This window comes from Lagopus leucura, unplaced genomic scaffold (genome assembly GCF_019238085.1).
Source record: "Lagopus leucura isolate 7727_CA_CO unplaced genomic scaffold, USGS_WTPT01 Super-Scaffold_100029, whole genome shotgun sequence".
Lineage (NCBI taxonomy): Eukaryota > Metazoa > Chordata > Aves > Galliformes > Phasianidae > Lagopus > Lagopus leucura.
Genome location: NW_024962280.1, coordinates 860,085 through 880,281, shown reverse-complemented (window position 1 = coordinate 880,281; position 20,197 = coordinate 860,085). Strand labels below are relative to the sequence as shown.

The 20,197-nt window shown below is 42.8% G+C and overlaps 1 protein-coding gene across 2 annotated transcripts in view; it reads left to right on the top strand.

Moving 5' to 3' along the window:
* Positions 1 to 17,794, top strand: part of PLCH1 (phospholipase C eta 1) — a 62,275-nt gene extending 44,481 nt beyond the window's left edge. Inside the window, exons 12-24 of one of the 2 annotated variants that reach the window (XM_042881170.1) lie at positions 739 to 900; positions 3,261 to 3,332; positions 5,371 to 5,462; positions 6,191 to 6,288; positions 6,614 to 6,793; positions 6,890 to 6,997; positions 7,461 to 7,585; positions 7,993 to 8,077; positions 8,816 to 8,962; positions 9,333 to 9,412; positions 10,855 to 10,914; positions 11,391 to 11,751; positions 14,678 to 17,794. In XM_042881170.1, coding sequence (XP_042737104.1) covers positions 739 to 900; positions 3,261 to 3,332; positions 5,371 to 5,462; positions 6,191 to 6,288; positions 6,614 to 6,793; positions 6,890 to 6,997; positions 7,461 to 7,585; positions 7,993 to 8,077; positions 8,816 to 8,962; positions 9,333 to 9,412; positions 10,855 to 10,914; positions 11,391 to 11,751; positions 14,678 to 16,758 — 3,651 coding nt within the window. In that variant the 3' untranslated portion in view covers positions 16,759 to 17,794. Of the gene's footprint in view, positions 1 to 738; positions 901 to 3,260; positions 3,333 to 5,370; positions 5,463 to 6,187; positions 6,289 to 6,613; positions 6,794 to 6,889; positions 6,998 to 7,460; positions 7,586 to 7,992; positions 8,078 to 8,815; positions 8,963 to 9,332; positions 9,413 to 10,854; positions 10,915 to 11,390; positions 11,752 to 14,677 lie in introns of both variants that reach the window. The other variant, XM_042881169.1, reaches the window with a different exon arrangement.
* The last annotated feature ends 2,403 nt before the right edge of the window (positions 17,795 to 20,197 follow it).

The window sequence follows — 20,197 nt, the reverse complement described above, 5'->3', positions numbered from 1 at the left end:
TTCAGTTTCCAATTCATTGTCGTGTGCTGCTGAATAGGAGCACTCTGTAATCCCCGTGTGCTCTGCTAGCACGACTTCTGATGTGCAGAAAGACCCAAGAGAAAACCTGCAGTCCATAATGCAGAAAGTCTTTTGTGTCCAGGAAGGGAGTCTGTTAGGACAGGCAGCTGCTCTCCTCCTGCCTCAAGAGAACTCTTGTGCCCCATAGGGAGAGGAATGCCACGTGCACACTGCTGTTCTCAAGGATCCTATTTTAAGCATCTTATGTAAGAGACCATTTGGTGTTTATACAGTCAGTGCTGCTATTAACTCAAATGATTCTATCATTTGGTTGTAATTGTTTCCTCTCTTGTTGGAGCAGGAATCTAGTAGCCATTAGGCTGTTTGATATCACTGAGGAAATCTGTTGGTGATTAAGTTGTGAATTTGTGCTGTGCTCAGAAAGAGGAGGTCGGACTTGTGACTGTTTGAAACACCAGGACCTGGGCTGGGCTGCTCTGTGCAGTGGGCAGCACTTTGGTGAGGCCTGCAAGGGATGTGTCAGGGACCTGAAGGGAAGAAAGGAAGGTGGCAGTGACAGTAAAAGCCCCAGTTGGACAGGATTAGGCAAGAAGCTTTTTCTTGTTCAGAGAAAGGCAATGGTGGGAGTGCCTGAGGCACATGCAGTGGTCTCTCAGGCTGTCCCGGAGATGGTGGATATAATAATCTGTTTTACCTGGATCTCTTAATGCTTTTCAGAGTAACGGTGCAACTGAGCATCAGGTGGAATCTTTTATAAGAACAAAGCTTGAATCTCTGCTAAAAGAGTCCCAGATCAGGGACAAAGAAGATCCTGACAGCTTCACGGTGAGAGCACTGCTAAGGGCAACTCATGAAGGTTTAAGTGTTAACCTGAAGCAGGTAGGTGGGTGTTTTTTTCCTTCATTTCTAGGTATGAAATAAGGTGATGTGTTGCGCATTCCAGTGACTTATGAACAGCTTCTGATAGTTTTGTTTCATCTAAAATGAAAACATGGAATAGTTTCAGATAAAATGTCTGAGGATTTAAGTGATTGAATATGAAGAGTATCTGACCTGTTTTATTTTCTTCTACGTGTTGGAAGCAAGTAATTCAGGAAGCATTGATACTGCAAATAGTTGCCTTAGTCCTGCTGTGACTGACCATGGTAATTCAGCATTGCTGTTTCCTGTAATGCACAGGATTGTGCTTTTACTGCCCGAAGGAAGGGTCTGTTTTTTTCACACCCAGACTGTTTTATGGTTGTGATATGTTTTTATTTCCCTTTTGACATCAAATATTATTACAAAGCTATTACAATAAAAACGTATTGGGATTTTGAATACACCAGTGCAGTTTGTACCTCAAATCCATAGTCACCGTATTTTCACCTCAGCTGAATGCAAAATCTGTTACATAAGCTGAGAATTAATTGTTCTGAGGGATGTACCTACTGAAATCATATGGTCTCCGAGGCCAACTACATGCAGTTCTTTCTGCACATCTTCCCAATCCATAGGTTTTAGGTCATTCTTGTTAATCTTTTTGCAAGACTGGAGCTATGACACCTTTGCCTGAAGCCAGGCTTGACTGCATAGAATATGCTCATCTTGTCCTGGTGCTTGAGATGTCTGGTCACATCTGTGTTGTGATGGGAAGGGGCTGTGAGCATCCAAAGGTCAGAGCCACCTGACCTTGCATAGAGAGGTTGTTTCCAGATCGTGATTTAGCAGCTGAGAGCAGGCAGCTTGCCTCTTTACTTTGGCCTCCGTGTGGTTGCGGAAGTGGGACTTCAGAGAGCAAACTGTTAGTAAACACGATTCGATACGAGCCACTTCAGCATTACTTTGAGCTAGAGCAATGTTTGAACATCTGTCAGGTCGTAATATCTCTAATATTTTGTAATTGACTTACTAGAAATTATTGTTGGACATCAAGATCCCTTCCTGCAGCAATGCGATGCGAACACTGGGGGGATGCCTGACCCTTTTCTCAAGGGTCTTTAAGCAGTACTGAGCTGAGCAATGGGTAGTAACAAGAGGTAAAATAACTGGCAGATTAGTTGATATCAGCTGTTGACTAAGATGGAAGGAAATTATAAATGGTTAAATGTGCTGGCTTGATGATTCTGTAACTTATTTGCTCACTTTGGCAGCCCTGTTGTAAAGCTCTGCTCTGACAGTCGCTGTGTAACTGCTGAGCCAGAGGCAGGCTGCTGGCATTGGCTGTGTACTTTTTACTGGTCAAACCTCTCTTTCTTTCCCTTCCTCACTGACAAACTTCCAATTTTCCAGAAGATTTGCTAATTTTCAGTAACTGAAAAACCCAAACCAAAGAAGAACCCAACCATTGACGATGCAAATTCACATGCTATTGCCAGCAGATGCCATGTTCTCTATGGAGGTTTTTTTATATGTTTGTGGAGTTGTTTTGGGGGTGCGGAAGAGGAGAGGGGCAGTGTGTCCTGTCAGTCAGTTTGGATTTGCTGCTGGCAATGCCAAATACTCGTTCTTATCCGAGAGAGACACAACATTCATCTGCTTGGGTTTCCTTCTCTGCTTGTGATTATTGGTGAACAATGCACCTAATGCTTCTGTGGTTGTTACTGGCCAGAGGTAATGTGCAACACAATGCAGTGATGTTTGGAGTTTGCTGGAATCGATGAAATGCTGGGGGAATAACCTCAGCACCTTTGGGTCTTTATTTTGCTCTTTGAAAGAAGAAGGGATATGTTTTTCTGGCAGGAAAAAGCTAGGTGCTGCCAGGAGTTATCAAAGCCATGTCCAGGGGCACGGCTGTGGATGTGATGAAGCTTGGGCTCCAGGCTGTCTTTTAGCTTTATTTTTTTCCTCTCCTTTCCTTTGTGGCTATTTTTATGCACACTTTCAGGTGTTTGTTTTTTATTGCTGTTGTTTTGGGCTGGATTGGTTTTTCTCTGTGCTTGGTTGCTGTCTTGAATATTAATGTTCATTTTTGTCTTCCTCTTGGAGGATTGCCCATCTAAATTAGAAAAGTCCTTTCATGAAATAGTTTTGCATTTGTGTTCAGAGATCAGTGTGTTGTGCTTAGACTTTAATTCCCTTTTACCTTTATTCTCCTGTGCAAATAATTATTCTCTTGTGTATTCTCACACAATGGTGAATCAGAGTGGCATGCCAAAGCTTTCATTGGGTTAAAGCCCAGTGTCTTTTAGAGACTGTAGTGGACTCTAAAAGTCTGAAGGTATCCACTTACACTCGTTTTTCCAACTTTCCCTGTACAGAACCTGGACACGAAAGAAAGCGGGAAAAAGTCTCATAGTCGATCGTTAATGGGCAACTTTGGTAAACACAAAGTAAGTAAAACGAGAGTGATTTTGCTGGTCCGTCTGACTGTTCTAATGGCACAGGGTATGATTTATTGCATGGTGTGCTTGGAGGCAATGAGGGAGGACTGCTTGGTTACAGTGGTGTAGTTATTGCTGTTTAGAAGAGCGTAGCTGGCAAAACTATGGAGAATCATCCAGAGACGGTCGCTGTACCTCAGAAAATCTTGCCTGGCCATAAGGATAATCTGAATTAGTGAAGGATAATTGCTGATATTTCTGATCACACTTACAGCAGCAGCAGAGCAGTCTAGACAAATGCCTCGATATGTTTTTGTTTTCCAGACTTCTGTCCATAAAGCTGATGGTGTTTTTACTGGGGGTCTGGTTTTACCTTGTTCCACGCTCTGAGCAGGGCTGTGCAATGCCCTCCTGCCTGGCTTCTCACACAGGGGCTGCTGTGACTGAGCAGTGGCTCTGCTCCCACACACCTGTTTTGTAAAAGCACATTTTCCTCTGATCTGTTCATGGTTTGGCATGCACTATTTATGTATCTGTAGCTACTGGGTCAAATTTTTTGCTTCTCTGGGTCTTCACTGGAGCAACTGCACCAAACCAAGCAAGAGCTAATGCAATCAAAATGAGTGTGAGGTTTCCTGTTCCACCTGTGTGTGCTGCCTGAGCAGACAGCAGCCATCAAGAGGGACGATGTGCCTGTGTTTCCTCTTGTTCTGTTGGTGGGAAAACAAATGCTGTGGGGTGAGATGTCACATACACGAGTCAGCTACTAAAAACAGATGGTTATAGTGAGAGCTGGAAAGCATATCAATAATTTTAATTGCTTCCACTAGCTATTCTAATGGATATAGCAGGTGGGAGAGACTTGTCCACTTCATCTCTGCTGGAAAAAAAAAAAAAAAAGAGGTCTGTGTGTGTAGTTTTTTATATATAATGGTCTTAGTGTAGGTCAAGTCAGGGGGGACTTCCAGTAGTTTCTCCCTCACACCTTTCCAGCTAAAGGGGATGCCTGGGAAAGATGATTACTGTTGATCTTTTTGCAGATGCAGAATTATCCAACAAGGAAAATGGACTTGTGATGTTTTCGGCTCTTGTTCCATGTATATGTGTGTAAACTCTTTAGAACCTCCAGTGGAGGAGAGAATGCCAAGGCTGGCAACTCCTGCAAGTTGATTGCAGGGATCATCAGTCCAAACCTTTGAACCACTCAAATGGTCTCCAATGTGGTCAACTTTATTTCAGCGCTGAACAGAGCAAACTCAAAATATAAACCAAATTATGTGCATTATTAGTTTATTATAGCAGGGGAAATGAATTCTGTGCTCAATTATCATCTAACTGAATGAGCTGGAGAATACAGAGCTTTCAGTTATATTGTTGATTATCTCATGATGAGAAGGGAATTAAAGAAACTCTCCTTTGAACTCATTTGAACAGTAAGTGTTACAAAACATGTAATGTTGCTGAAATTGGACACTGTGAAAGCATCGGCACTTATGCAAAAAGATGCTGCTCTTTAATCTTTTTATCATAGCTAGTTGCTTTGATGTACACTACAGTAAATTGGAGTGATTTGAATGTTCGTTTGCATGGCTCAAAAGACAGCAGAAAAAATAGAATTTTGCCCAGAGGTTGGTTGTGTTCTCAGCTTCATGAGTCCACTTGTTAAATTCTCTAAATTGTGAAGGGAGAGAGAGAGAGAAGCATAGGTGAGTGCACTGTACATGCATGTGTTGCAGTTTGTTAAATATGGTACTGGCCTTTGGAAATCCAGCAGGACCAGAGGAGGGGCGCAGAGCTGAGAGCTGTCCTCTCTGTTTCCCCCCTCCCAACTTATCCCCATTTACAGCCTGTTTGTGGCAGGAGGAAAGCTGCAGAGTGTGCATGGTGTGCTGCAGTGGGTCCTGGTTTGCAGAAATGTTTCTCTTGCAGCTTGGCCCTAGCTGCTGGCCAGCAGGTAGACCTGCTCTCTGGGTTTGTGGATAAGTGGTGTGTCCTTGCAGAAATATCCTGTACACTGACGTCGTTGTGCTTGATTCTTTCCCATCAGAAAGCAGGGAAGGCAACGTCCAAATGTAGCACATCAGATGATGATGAAAGTCAGCAAAACTCTTCGGGAAAGGAAGCAGGGCAGCTGCACAGGTGAGCTAAGCATCCCCGCATTTTCAGCTCAGTTGGATTAATAACACGTTGTTGTTATTAATACGTGTGTGTCAGAGCCTAAGTCGGGTTTTACAAGGCAAGGCATTTATGACAGCTCTGTTGGGATGTGTTTTGCTATGACTGCTTTAGCCTGAGAGTTTGAATATGTAGGCTTTGATAGGTTGCAAACAGCAATTGCCCTTAAACTGAAAGGAAATGCGATATAATACTTTCCTAATGGAAAAATGCCAACCTACATTTTGCGTGCTGTAAATAGTGCTCAAAGAAAACTGCTTAGCCTAAGTAGGGATACATCACAGCCCTGTCAGCTTTATTGCATCTGAGAATGTAAAGAAAAAGCAATCAAAAAACGCCTTTGAGAATGCATTTGCTGTCATTGAAAAGCTCCTTTTACAGAGGCAACTTGAAGCTGTCTGCCTTTGCTTTGTCTGGAGAAGCCATTGTTTGGCTATTTCATTATGGTGTAAATAAAGAATGTTGTCTGTGCTGTGACTGAAAGTACAGGGGAACAGTCATCTGGAAGACTGCTAAGAAACCTCTGTAAGGAGACTAGCCCCACAGAGTTCCCTGCTTACTGCACCTTTCTTTGCAGCTTGAGTTGTACAGCTGTTTGTTTCCTTACTGATGAAAAATAAAGGGAATTCATATATGCTTTAAATATTGAAAAACTCCCACTTTGTTTTATGTGTTAATTATAAAATCAGTAGATTGACTCGTCGAAGGAAAACTGTGAAGCTGTGCCGAGCTCTGTCCGACCTCGTGGTGTACACAAACTCCGTGGCAGCCCAGGATATAGTAGATGATGGTAAGTAGATGTCTGCAGTTTGTTCAAAGCGCTCACATCTAGGATTTTGCAGGAATAAAGACCCTGGCAATTAGTATGAACTCTTGCTTGGCTTTCCTTGCAATTCTTGAAACTTGAGAGTAGACAGAAGGCACTCCTGAAAGAGGAAACTGGTGCCCTTCAGTTAAACTATACGGGTTGAGTATGACAAGACAATTTATCAGCGTAAGTTTGGACTGACTCTGATCTTCCCCTTCATTAATACCAGTATAGCTGAGGTCTGAGTTCAGGCCTCCATGCCCTGGGATTGCTTTGTAACTTGTTTGTTGGTTAACAATGCATTCAGGATCAACAGGGAATGTGCTGTCATTCAGTGAAACGAGAGCCCACCAAGCAGTGCAGCAGAAGGCTGAACAGTTCATGCTTTACAACCAGAAACAACTTACGAGGATCTACCCATCGGCGTACCGGATTGACTCCAGCAACTTCAATCCTTTACCTTACTGGAACGTTGGTTGCCAGTTAGGTGGGTGTTGCATGAGAATCTTATTTCTGACTTCTTGGCTTTGTGCTGAGTAAATACGATCTTTATCGGTGACACTCAAGTCTTCTCATTTAACAGTGGCACTAAACTACCAGTCTGAGGGACGTATGATGCAGTTAAATGAAGCGAAGTTTAAGGTAAATGGCAACTGTGGTTATGTCCTCAAACCTCAGCAGATGTGCAAAGGTAATGTTCCACTTAAATTTATTACTAAATAATAATAAATATAAAGGTAACAGAGGAATGTCAGAGGCAATCTGGGTGTTTGAAGCTAGTTAAAGAACTCAACACCAGCAACTTGTTGTTGTCAATGTCTGTGCAGATGTGCAAGAAATGTGAAGACTGTTGGTCTGAGTTGTAACTGTGGAGCATTTGTAAGGTTACTATATTGTAGAAGAATCTTTTTTTAGGGCAGGAGTTGTAGTCTAAAACCCTTCTTATTAGCAAGGATGGTCTTTTAATAATGTGAGGGTTTTTTTGTTTGTTTTTAAAATGGAATGAGTTTTAAAATTCATTAACAGCTGTTTTGTGCTCTCAAGTCAGCTGATGTGTGCTGTGTGTATACATACTGCTTGTGGGGGTGAGGGGGAGTACCTTTAATTGAGTGCATCTATCCTTACACTTGCTTTCATTGCTTGCCAACTTTCAGGCTCGTTCAACCCCTATTCTTCAGATCCACTTCCTGCCAGTCCTAAGAAGCAGCTCATCCTGAAAATCATCAGTGGACAGCAGCTGCCTAAGCCTCCTGACTCAATGTTAGGAGACAGAGGAGAGGTAAAGCACGCTGTTATCAACCAGTGCTTTTATGGCAGATCCTAGAATGACCTGGCAGCCTTTGACTCAAAGAATTTTTCTCCTTATTTAAATCAACCAATAACTCTCGATATTGTCGAGCTTTCAGTCATCAATACTGGCATTTTCCAGAGTCTGTGTGCTGCATGCGATGGTTAAGAAGTAACTTGGTTTGTATTTTGAAAATGACTCTCATCTGGCCGTGGCTTTTGAGACTATAAACCACACGCCAGCACTATTTGTGAAGCCATGTTGCATGAGTGTGCTGCTTGGAAATTGCAACAGTTCTTGAATAGGAATTTAAGTTAATTCTTTGTGTGAGTTTCCTTAGAATTGACCTTTGCTTACATCACTGGCTTGTTTTTAAAGTATTGTTGTTTCTAAAATAGATAATAGATCCCTTTGTTGAGGTGGAAATCATTGGGTTACCCGTTGACTGCTGTAAAGATCAGACCAGGGTGGTTGATGACAATGGTAAGATAATCAACAGATTTCCTTTTCTTGAGAAAAATATGAAGTCATTACAAATGATTCAGAGTCTGTTATTGCTTTGTAAATTGCAGAGCCTCTTACTTTATGAAATCAAATGACTTTCTTCTAAATTAATTCTGCTTTCTGACCAGAATTTCTGGTGCAGGAGACACGAGTGAGAACTGTTCCACCACAATATCTATCTCCTGGATTGTTTCTAAATCTCATTTGGGCAGAAATTCCAAATATTTGGATGTGTAAAATAATGTACAATATCAAATGAAATAAAAACAAATCATGACATAAGCCATTTTATGGCCACCTCCCCCGTTATGGGAAGGAGGTGAAGAACAGAGTGGGATAGCCTGCTGCAGCAGGGGAGGAGGCTGTTAGCTTTTGTGAGCAGTTGCAATACTGTGAAGGGGTGGAAGAGAGGAGTTTCTTTTTTGTCTTTCACCTACCACAGTTCTGTAAAACAGCAGCCAGCCTTGCTGTCCCTGCCACCTACACAACCAGAACCATTTTTTGGTAAAAACTGCCTAGCAGGTGGATTTCTTACTCTCAGTTATTTCTATAATGGAGATTGCGAGACTGTAGACATAGATGAGCAATGTGTAAATGAGTGTTCATTGCGTATTTGGCCTGTTTGTTTCTCGTGCCTCTTGCTGTGATTCATGAAAATTGAGACCAGTGCTTGCTCTGACTGTGTTTCTGAAACTTTCTGCTCCATTTATATTACAGGGTTTAATCCTGTTTGGGAGGAAACGCTCACTTTTACCATCCACATGCCTGAAATAGCTTTGGTTCGATTTCTTGTTTGGGATCATGACCCTATTGGGCGAGACTTCGTTGGACAGAGAACGCTGGCCTTTAGCAGTCTTGTACCTGGTTAGTCCCGTGTGGTTTTTCTTGAATTAGATGTTTAAACAAAGATCAAATGCCTTTGAATTGCAAGTTTAAAACTAGGTGTCAACATAGTACGTGTGCCTACATCTGCAAGGCTTCATGTGTGAACTTGGACAGTTCTGCAATGTTAGGGTTGTGCATTCACTGTTGAGTTTGGGTGGCTGGGATTGTGGAAATTTCAGCTGTCTTTAACTTGGGGCAGATTGCACTGTGAGACTTGCAAAACTCCTAAGGACAAACCAGGTTTTATTTAAGACAGCAGGTGTGTATGTTCCACTTTCACAGACACTCGTTGCCAGTTGTCCACAAAGCACACACAGCTGACTGGGATGCAATATTTTAATTTTACCAGGTTATCGACATGTGTATTTAGAAGGACTGACAGAAGCCTCCATATTTGTTCACATAACCATTAATGAAATCTTTGGAAAGGTAGGTATATTTGCAAATGTACGTATTTTATGAGTTTTTGTTTTAATTCTTCTGACAGAAATGAATCCCAGTGCATTTAAAATGCTTTGTAGAGTTTACAGTGTGTTTTGTATGTCGTGCCTAGCTAACTCTGCAACTGATCAGTAGTAAAGTTTAAAGAAATTATTCAGTTCATACTGGGGTGGAATGAGCTGAGGACTGTAACTGCACCAGGACTTGGTATTTGAAAAGCACAGGAGCTGATTTGTCATAAATCTCATAGGTTTTAGTGCACACCTCCTGTTGCTTTTCTGAAAGATTACTTATTTTAAAGCTTGTTTTTAAAAGGAAAGCAAAAGCACAGGTCAGTGGAGATCAACAACATGCAGAAGTTGAGGCCAGGCTCAAGAGTCTACTAAAATAAAATGGACCTCTGTAGTGATTGAAAAATAATAATAATCAATTAAGGGTGTAGATCAAAAGAATGCTAGCTTTCAGTCTTTCTCCCTCTTGAGAGCAGATGCAGAGAATATTATGTCAAAGCTATTTCTGACAAGCAGCTTTTTGTCTGTTTTGGAGCGCTGTAGTTATCTCTGTGTGTAAGATCACAGCTCTGCAAGTACCCAAGGAAATCTCAGTAGAATGCAGAGAGGAGATAACATAGGCAAGGCCCAGGGGCTGAGATTTGGTGCAATCCCAATCCTCACTTCACTCCATTACCTTTATCCACACTGATCCTGTTAGGTGGCTGAATGATGTAGTGATGCCCTTTAAGCCACTCAGATGTGTGTCTTGCTCTTGGCATCCTTGCCTCAGCACAGGGATCAGTGTTTCAGTGCACTCTCTGCTCTTGTCCCTGGAAGCGTTCCTACTGCCAGGGAGATGTTGGAGAGAATGGCACTGACTGTGCCTGACCTGTGTGTGCTCTGTGCACAAAGAGAAGCTTGTAGTGTTCCAGGTAGTTTTCATCACCACTGAATCTGTGTTAAAAGAGTTGTAGAGTGAACAGCTTGGGTTACATCTGCAGCATATTGTGTAGATATGTACACATCTGTACCGTGTAGAGTTTTGGTTATTGTCTGGAGGGGAGCCTGTTTGACTGGTGCTCTTCAAAGCAAAATAGCAAAGATCACCTTCATAGTGAAGACAAATGTTACTAACAGAAGATGGAAAAAGTTCTGAGTGAGATTTGATATCTTGTATAACTTAATCTATCATCTAATTCTTGCCTTAGTGATGGACTACATTATTGTTTCTAAGGTATAAACGGGCCGAATCTACATTGCCATCCTTGTAAGTAAGGATGTCTGGTCAAATTTCTATGAGATACTGGCATTACGCTAATAAATAGCTTTAAATAATTTGCTGTAGAGAGTTGTATTTACCGTTGATTTTTACCTTAATTGCTTGTATTGTGGTCTTGAAAATATTAGCCAAATGTATTTGCATTTTTTGCCTTTCAGTGGAGCCCCTTAATCCTCAATCCCAGTTACACAATATTGCACTTTCTAGGAGCCACAAAGGTAGACTTCATCAGCATGCACTTTGACTTGCTGGGCACAGATTTTCGAATGGTTCCTAATCGCATGATCTGTAACTACCAAGCTACGTCATTCTTCATTCAAACTCTGAAACATTTGAGTATTGCTTTGATGATGCCCACGCATAAAACTTCAAATTAATGTCTAGCCTGTCACTGCTGCACATTTCTTACAGTGTTGTCATCTCCGATTAGGAGACTTTGAGCAAACCTCTCTTGTAATTGTGGCAGGCTGCCATCCTAATGAGGAGAAACACAGACATGCATGAATTCATGGAGACCTATGCTGATAGTTCCTTGGTCAGAGTAGATGTGAATTGCTTGGTGTGAGTTTTTGCTTTGCTGCGTTTGAACTTTGTACTCATCATTCATAAGTGCTCAGAAAGCAGCCTTTTCCACTGCACCCTTCTGGAGTAGTCTGACCTCGCTTGAAACCCCTGGTTATTCTTGTCCTTTCAGAACAAGCAACTGATGGGACTCCGAGGGCTGTTCAACAAGAACCCAAAGCACAGTTCTGCTGAGAGCAGCGCTCACTATGTTCGGAAGCGCTCTATTGGTGACCGAATTCTTCGGCGCACGGCCAGTGCACCAGCAAAAGGCAGAAAGAAAAGTAAAATGGGTTTTCTGGAAGCTTCAGAAATTAAAGACAGTGCATCGGAACCAGCAGACCTGAAGGACAAAGAAGGAGTTGTAAGGCGTACAAGCCGGAGTTTGCAAGCACGTCCTGCTTCTATGCCAGTGGACAAATTCCTTCTTGTAGGGCTGCCGTGCACAGAAGATGAAACTGCTCATGATGCCAAAGGAAAAGAAAATGCAACTGGTAAGAGATTTCCAAAATTAATTGTGGTGTAATAAAGTTGAAATCGTCTATGAAGAGGGTTGATTATGCAGTTTGTATACAAGCAGTTTTACTCAACTTTTTTAAGAGTTACTGGACAAAATGATATGTGCTTGAAATTGCAGCATCTTTAATCTCCTCAGATTCTCTGAAAGTGGAATGTTCTCAGTTGGGGTGACAGTGGGAAGCCGTCTCCAAACCAGGCAAATGACTTACAATAATTTCTAGAAGTGCTTAAAAGGACACTTTCCAAATTCTGTTGTGAGAAAGAAAAATTGGTTCTTCCTTTAAGAGCCCACGTTCAATTAGTCTTCACTAATTTCTGGTTTGTTATTGTCAGTGTGCTTATGAAAAGTTGCTGGCATGGTGTTTTTTCTTCCCATTTTCAAGGAGAAAGAATATCATGCAGTGTGCAGTTTTGGTTACAAAATATGTAGAGACCAATGGAGGCTTTCAAAAGTCGCTAAAAACAGGGACAGTAGGCCAGACTTTTGTATTTAAAGTAACCAAAGTGAGCAACTGAGTTTAAATGGAAAACACTAAGATAAAATCTCAGTCCTGATACACGAGTCAGTTCTTAAAACAGCTTTGTTCCCAAGTCTTTTCAGCATCACTTTGGATTTTGAAAGCCATTCCTCTGCCAACAGCAAATTTGGTGTGTTCAGTGATACTGGCTTTACTGGAATGTTTAGGTATGTCTAGAGAGCTTTAAATACCATGGCTGTAGTCTGTTAGGCCTGCTGCCTCCACCTTGAGCTTGTACCTAATCTAAGGCGCCTGCACTGCTGTTTGGGGTCAGTTTTTGTTTGTTTGAGAGAGGTGTGTGCTCTCATACAGGCTGACCAGGTGCCCAGCTCTGGTCAGTACTGGCAGCTCCACTTTTTCAGAGTTGGTCCCCACAGGGCTATTCCTCCACAAGCACAGGGCAGCCAGAAACACTGTCAGTCCTATTTGGTAAGAGGAAAGCACAGTGAGGACCTGGCTTGGATGGTGGCTGATAGAAGCGCTGCTCTGCTCTGAGTTTTCTCAGCTGCACAGCAGCAGCTTCTGCCAGCACCAGGAGCCACGTGCAGCAGGACAGCTGAGCTCAGGTGGGAACGTGCTGTTAAGGCTTGTTGTTTCTACCTGCCTTTGTGGCTTTGAAAGAACTTAAGGACATCACTGCAAGAGAAAGCATTAAAGAGAAACTGAAAGCAAAATTAAACCTGTTTTTTTTTTTTCCTGCCAACCTGAGATGAGACTAGACAGGAAAAAGGATGTTCCTGAGAAAGGAATTTAACTCTGAAAATGCTGCATTTGAAATAGAAAGATTTGCTCTGAATAAGCATGTGAAGCTGCTACAGCTCAGTCATTCCTATCAATGGTTGTAAGCATTTATATTTCCAAATTCCTTCCTGCAGATGCTTTAGGTAAGGACAGGAAATAAATTTAAAAGAAACTTTCACACTCTTTTGGAAGCTGTGGGTATTCTCTTACAGGAGAATAGCATAAGCTCTGAGAGGACCTAAAATTCTGCTTCAGGAAGTAAATTCTGTCCGTTGGAGTGTCTGTGTGCCTTGTTCCATGACCCCCATACTGGAGGGTTGACCTCCATAGACATAAAGAAGTGAGACACAAAGATGAAATGCTAGATGCAGGCCTCTGCTGTGGCTGCAGGACCTTCTCTCTTCTCTGTGCCAAAGGGCCACAGCCCATTTTTGGAAGAACTTGCCTTCAACGTTGATAAGCAAAGGTGTGATAGAGCTTCACATGCGTGCAGAACTAGGCTTGGGTGTTCTCCTGAAGTAACTTCAGTGCAAGTAGTTCAGACTGGAAGGCAGCTTCACCCTCATGGAGGTTACCGGGCTGATGGAGTGCTCGTTATTTCAGGATGCAGTGAAGAGTGGAGAGGGCTGGGTGTCCAGCACAGATCTTTCTTGCTAAAATGCTATGGCTAAACACATCTCTACTGACCTGGTTGGATTTCTGCAAAGTGAACAGTGTGCTTTTTCCCGTGCTCTTTGTAGGAAAAGAAACAAAAGTACAAATGAAAAACCTGTACGTCTCTTCCATCCTTATGTAGGTGCACTGATAGGCTGGAGCAGCTTTTCAGATTTTGGAGATCAGCCCTTAGTACCAAGCTTATTAAAATGATCTCTAACGGGGGCTTTCAGACGCTGTTACAGAATGATCAGGGCTTCTCTTGTTTCTTCCTAGGGTGTCTGGTTTCTACTGAATGTGCAAAAGAGTATATGCTGTACCAGATTTATTGCTTAGTTAAAAGCTTCAAAGCAGTGAGTCGTGGAGCTGGGATTTGGTAAATAAAGACAAATAAGAAGATTTGGTAGAGAAAATCTTACGTATTTCCACAGAATTCAAAATTTTGCTCTCTTATGAATGCAGGATGCTAATAGAAGATCAGAAATTTAATCCTTAAATTTTAATCTCTCACAATAACTATATGTAAAGAACACTGCCTGGAGTCCAGCTTCTTGATGCTTTATTCTCAAAGCTCTTTTAAGCATGCATCTTGTTTCAAAGTATTATGTTTTTTTTAACAGAGCTGTTTTGTTCTGTCTTTATTGCCACGCTTCTTTATAGTACAAATCTGAATAGGAACACAGCTGAAGGTAATGCCACGTGCCAACGATGATATGGTACCTCATTAACATTATTTGCAACAAATATTACATCACGTGCTTGATGTAATAGACATCCAAAGGAAGCTTCAGTGAAGTGCCTGCAGTCGTATTTTTCCATTTATTCATATCACAGATAATTTGGGCTAAGCCTGCACAACACCATAACAGTTCTGTCACAACTGTACCTAATTTTACGTTCTCCATTTGTCTGTCTAAGGACAAAGTAGTTGTTAATAAACAAAGCACAAAATACTATCTGCAACTAACGTGTTTCTTGTTTAATTTAGCCAACAGCGACGGTGATAAAAAAGAGAAGGAAACAAACTTGAAAGAATCTGTTTTCACGTGTTCCGAGAAAACTGCAGATATTTCAAATTTGGCATCTCCCTTGAGAAAGGAGAGTGCCCAGAAGGAAACGACAGCTGATTTTTCCCTTGTACCACCTTCCCAGGAGCAACCTGAACATTTAGTTGCTGTACGTGGTGTAACCGAAACAAATCACCTCAACCTTCCTGTTGACACTGTGCCTCCAATTCAGAGCTCTGGCTTGGAGCGCGACACAGAAAAAATACAGGGCAAGAACTGTGCAGGCACTACAAGGGAAGATGAGACAAACAGGTGTAAGGAGGAGAAAATAACTCCTGTCAGGACTTGCCTTCCTGAAAAGGTGGAGGAGGTTGAAAATGTCAAATACGACATCATCCAGAAGAGCAGTGTGGCATGCCTTGCCCTGACTGAGATTTCTTCTGCCGTCTGCTCTGAGGCTCCTGATTTACGTTCCTCTTTAACCATGCAGGACGGCGACATCTCCCGCCTTATAGATGAAGTTTCTTTGGTGACTGAGAGCGAGTTGGACAGTGCTGTCTCAGCTCTGATCAGCCAGCTGGATGTCACCGACGACCAAACCAGCCTCACCACACCGATGCTCCCCGGCGCTGGCAGCCAGACCTTCGGTGCTGTGGCCACGCACGCAGTTCCTGCAGAGCTCAACACTCCCTGTAAGAATGACTTCATTACCACAAAATGCACCAAGTCCCCGTTATTTTCAACTCCAGACACTGCCGTGTTCTCCAGCCCTGAAACTGCGGACTATTCTGTGTACACAATTATCCACGAGGCAACTCTTACGCCAGGTTCTGAATTTAAGACCCACAGTGGGTTAGTTTGCAAGAAAAAATCAAAGAGCATAGAAAATAACTTGCCTAGCTCTTTTTGTTCTTCGCCTTTCTCTTTGCTGAATGCAAATCCCCAAAGAAAATGTGAAACAAGCTGGGGAACCCCCAGGTCTGTGGGTTCCCTTGCTTCCAGCAGCCTCATCTTTGAGGAGATGCTTGTGGACCCTCCCATGGGTGAGAATTCGGAAAGCAGCAGTCTTGTAGAATTAGGTGGGGATTCTCAAGATCTCTTGGTAACTGCGTGCGCGTACAAAAGGGAAGATGTGAGCCAGTTGGCTTCCCCTTTAAAACTGAGGCAGCAGCAGGATGGCAGGTGCTGTGGTGAGAGGACCTTTGGGAACTGTGCGAGTGTTGGGCTCTGTGCTGCTGCCCTGGACTGCTCGGATAACTTTAGGACTGTGGGAAGCAAGCTCCCTTTTCCGGTCTGTGAAAATGTTGGTTTTCTACATCATCATCGTGCCGATAAGCAGAAAGATTTGATGTGTGCCTCCAGGAGGTCCCAACTGGATGTACGCTCACCAGTGCTCAGAAGCGCGTTGGCTTTCCCACCCTCTCCAGCCATCAAACAGACCAGCCCTTGCAAATCCAAGAGTCTTGGTGACTTGACATCAGAAGATATTTCCTGCAACTTTGAAAGTAAGTATCAGTACATAAGTAGGAGCTTTATCACATCTGGCATGAGAGACAAGAAGCTCGCTGCAATGAAGACGATGAGACCGCACTCTACAGATGCTTTGACAGAGCAGCTGAGAAAGCTGCTGTCTCTGGACCAGGACGACAGCCACCAGGTGCTGTACTCCAGGCAGCTCGATGAGGACTGCCCAAAGGCGCTGGTGAGAAAGCTGTCGTCCAGGAGCCAGAGCAGAGTGCGGAACATCGCCAGTCGTGCCAAGGAAAGGCAGGAGGCCAGCAAGCAAAAATCTTCCAACACGGGCAGCATAGCGGGGGTCGTCCTTCGGAACAAGCCTTCGGGGTCCCCTCACGTCGTCAACAGGCACTCGACAGGCTCCTACATAGCCAGGTACCTGGGCAGCTTCCCTGAGGAGGCAGCGGAGGGCCGGGGCCGACCTGAGGGCACGTGTGCTGCCTGGCACCACGGCTGCGCGGAGCCGCTGTGTGCGCACAGCCCCCTGCTGCAGCTGGAGCCCGACGGCGATGAGAAGCCCGAAGTCTATTTCCTACTCAGGCTGTAGGTGTGATAAATGTAAGTCTTCAACGTTTACAAACCGTTTCATTGAAATGAAGGATTTTTAGAAAGAAACCCCGTTTTGAGGCTTTAAATTATTCAGAAATGCAATTTTGTGCTGGCGGTCCAGTCACGATTTAATGTTCCTTTTCCTGTTGAAACCTACATAAATAAATCCATATTCCATCCTTGCGTATTTATGCGTTACTTTCATTTAGCCATTACCAAGGGAGTAGGCTGGGAGCTAGCTGCACGCCATGAGCATTTGTAGCATTTTGTATTTGTAGTGCACGGCTCGAGGGCATGGCATTGCAATGAATGCAAGAGTATTCTTCTGTTTTCCTGAAGTCTGCTGTTTGAGAAAATAAATAGCTCCAGTGATCGCTTTTGGCCTTTCATGCGATGTAGTACTGCATGGAGTGCTTTCTGTCCCTGCTGACTGCTCTGGGCTCTGACTGCTGAGCCAGGCCCTTCCCAGCAGCAGACCCCGAGCATCGCCTTCACTCAGCTTTGTACCCAAATGCTAATAGTAATTTTACATGTTTCCTTGTTTGGACTGTGATTCTGCAGCAAACAATTAGCACAATTAGGGTTAGTCCACATTTGTGAGGAGTGCATAGATTTGTCTTCTGCCCACTCTGTGAAGTATAACAACCTTTGTGTTCTGTCTTTGTCAGTGTGGAATGCTCATTTCAGGACTGAGTGGAACGTGGGGGTGAATCTGGATTTATGAATAGCAAACATAAGTTCTGCATATTTTCTGTATTTTTGCTGTCGGTTGTGTTTGTAGCAGATTGGTTTTCTGTATATTTGTAATTTTATTGCTGAAGTGTTGATGGTGGTTGATATTTAAAGCTGATATAGTAGAATGACTATTTTGACCGTCCTTCATCTTTTTCTATGAATGTTGGAATCTCAAACACCTGGAGCTTCCCTGTAGGGAACAACATAGCTTTATTTTGGTTTAAAGATATTCTTTGCCTTTGCTGTAAGTTTTTTCTTATATGTAAAAGATGTACCTTATACCTCTTTCTTTTGTAATGCAGAGTATTGTTGTTCTTGAGAACACCATTAAAATAGATTTTTAAGCACCTGGTTACATCTTTACTGAAAATACAACAAATGCAATTACGGTTAAACTGACAGCAGCTGGTGATTGCAGACATCTGTCTTCTTGTGAGCTTGCAGTGAACTTTCAGAAAGGGAAAAATTCTGTAATTTTGCAAAAGTTTTCAATCTCAGAACTTTAGTTCTGATAAAAGGTTGTATTCAGAAGCGGATTGCTCCTTAAATGTGTGTCTTCAATGCATGCAAAATGCCTGACCCCACAAATGGTGAGTACGGGAGTCCTCTTCAAAATGTTTCCAGAGCAAATGAAGCCACTGCCAGAGGAGTCCTATGTTGCTTTTTTTTTTATTATTTGTAATTATATATATAAAAATAATGAAGTACCAAGAAGGCAGTGGTACTGCTGTGAGCACACACACAATGCATTTGGATTAAACTTAGCATTTTGCATAGAAACAAGTGTGCCAGGCATATTTACAGAGCGGCCATTTGACTCTCTCTCTCTTAATTTGCTAGAAACGGAGAGGATTCAGACTGTGGAAGGAAGAGCTTGAGGTGCAGAGGAGCTGAGTCTGTCCTTCCCTTGCAGGATGGGCAGCTGAAGATTGTTCCCCAGGACTGCTGTGCCTCCTGTTTTCTGACAGGTGTCACAGGGACCAGAGCAGTGCTGTTTCTCTCTAAAAATCAGGTCAGAAGATGTGCCTAATCCCAGGGCTCTGGGCTGTTCCTGTGCTTACTGCTTGGTATTTGGTTACAGACTTCACAGAGTTAGGAACCGTTCTATAAGCAGGTGTCAAAGATACTTGAAGGTAAATTTCTTTCATTTTCAGATAAATTGGTGTAAACAACTTGTCCATTACTTAACACTACCCATATTGCTTCTGAATCTTGAACTGAGCATTACGTGTATTCAGGATTACATTCCAGTACAAAGTATATTCATGCACTGCTCTTATACCCTCCATTTTGTAGTAGAACTCAATGAGCTTCATCTTCCAGAGAAAGGAAGACAAACTTCCGTGTTTTAAAGGGCATTTCTTTAATGCTGCAGGGAAAAGGTAGGCAATAACAACACCTTGAGAATGCCTTCCTACTGCAGCAATCTGCATCCATGGCATGGTGCATCCCTGCATGCCAGCGGGAATCACTGCTACTGCTGTGCACCAGATAGCAGCTGAAAGAGTGGTGTAGAAAGCAGTATTCAGACATAAACCAGTAATGTGGAGTTCATACATTCATAAAGCTGTTCATCTGTTAATTCAAAATTAACTAACTGTGAATGAGCAAGGCTGCATCTTTTTAAAGTTCACAGTGAATGCTTTTTTGAAGAATCTGCTGCAGGCATCAACTTGTCCCAGTGCTGATTATCCCCAGTGCTTAAAAACATATTATACTTTTGGCCTCTATTTGTCTGGCTTCACCTCCCAGTGCAGCACTGTTTTATCTGACTGCTCAGTTGAAAGGCATCTTACCACGTTTCTTTCAGATAAGCATGAAGCTGCAGTCTTCTCTGTGACATCCCACGTGGAGCAAACCTTTGGAGACTTTCCCTCCTTAAAATCTTTTATTTGTTCCCAGAGGTCTCCTGTGAGGGCTATTGAGTTCTCAGTGTTGTTCAAGAGCTGCAGGCACCACTTGCAACATGTCAGGAGCAGTTATGTCAGTGGCAAGCATGGAGGTAACATGATTTGTACCACAGAGGGATTATAAACACAAGGTGAGAGCATAGAATCCTTGGCTGAAATACTGCACTGGAAGCATCCATTCAGTAGGTATCTGTTGTGCCTCTCTCTCTCTCTCTCTCTTTTTTTTTCTTTTTTTCTCTTAATACTTTCTTTGGAGGGCAGATTTACTTTTGTAATTAGAATTTGCATTTTTTCCATCTGGGGTTCGTTGAGATGTGTGCTTCCTTTGCATCTGTGCTGTGGAGAAAGTTAGCAGCAGCAGAAATGAGATAGGAATGTTACTTCTAAGAAATTCCACTTCTTAAAATTCAGAAGCAAAAAGGGTTGCTGGTTACTTTTATATGATTATCTATTGGAATATCTGCTTCCCCTGCTTTGACAGCAGTGTAAGGTGCTCCTGATGCCAGGTATGCAGTGGTGTTTCTCATTCCTCGCTCATGGCAGAGGAACCTTTAGTCTCATTTATCCACCCTGCATGGAGGTGAAGGTCTGCTAGGAAGCTGTCCTGCCTTTTCAGTTTCTCCCATCTGTCTGAGGAAGCCAAAGTCACGAGGGGGTGTCAAACAAGAAGCGAAGCAGAGATTTCAGCTATTTCTGTATGGGCAGCAGGATGGGAAGGGATTAGTGCTAAGCATTAGGGAATCAGGAGTAATGTGTTGGTTGGTAGGTTTGGATTGGGACTGAAGTTTGTTA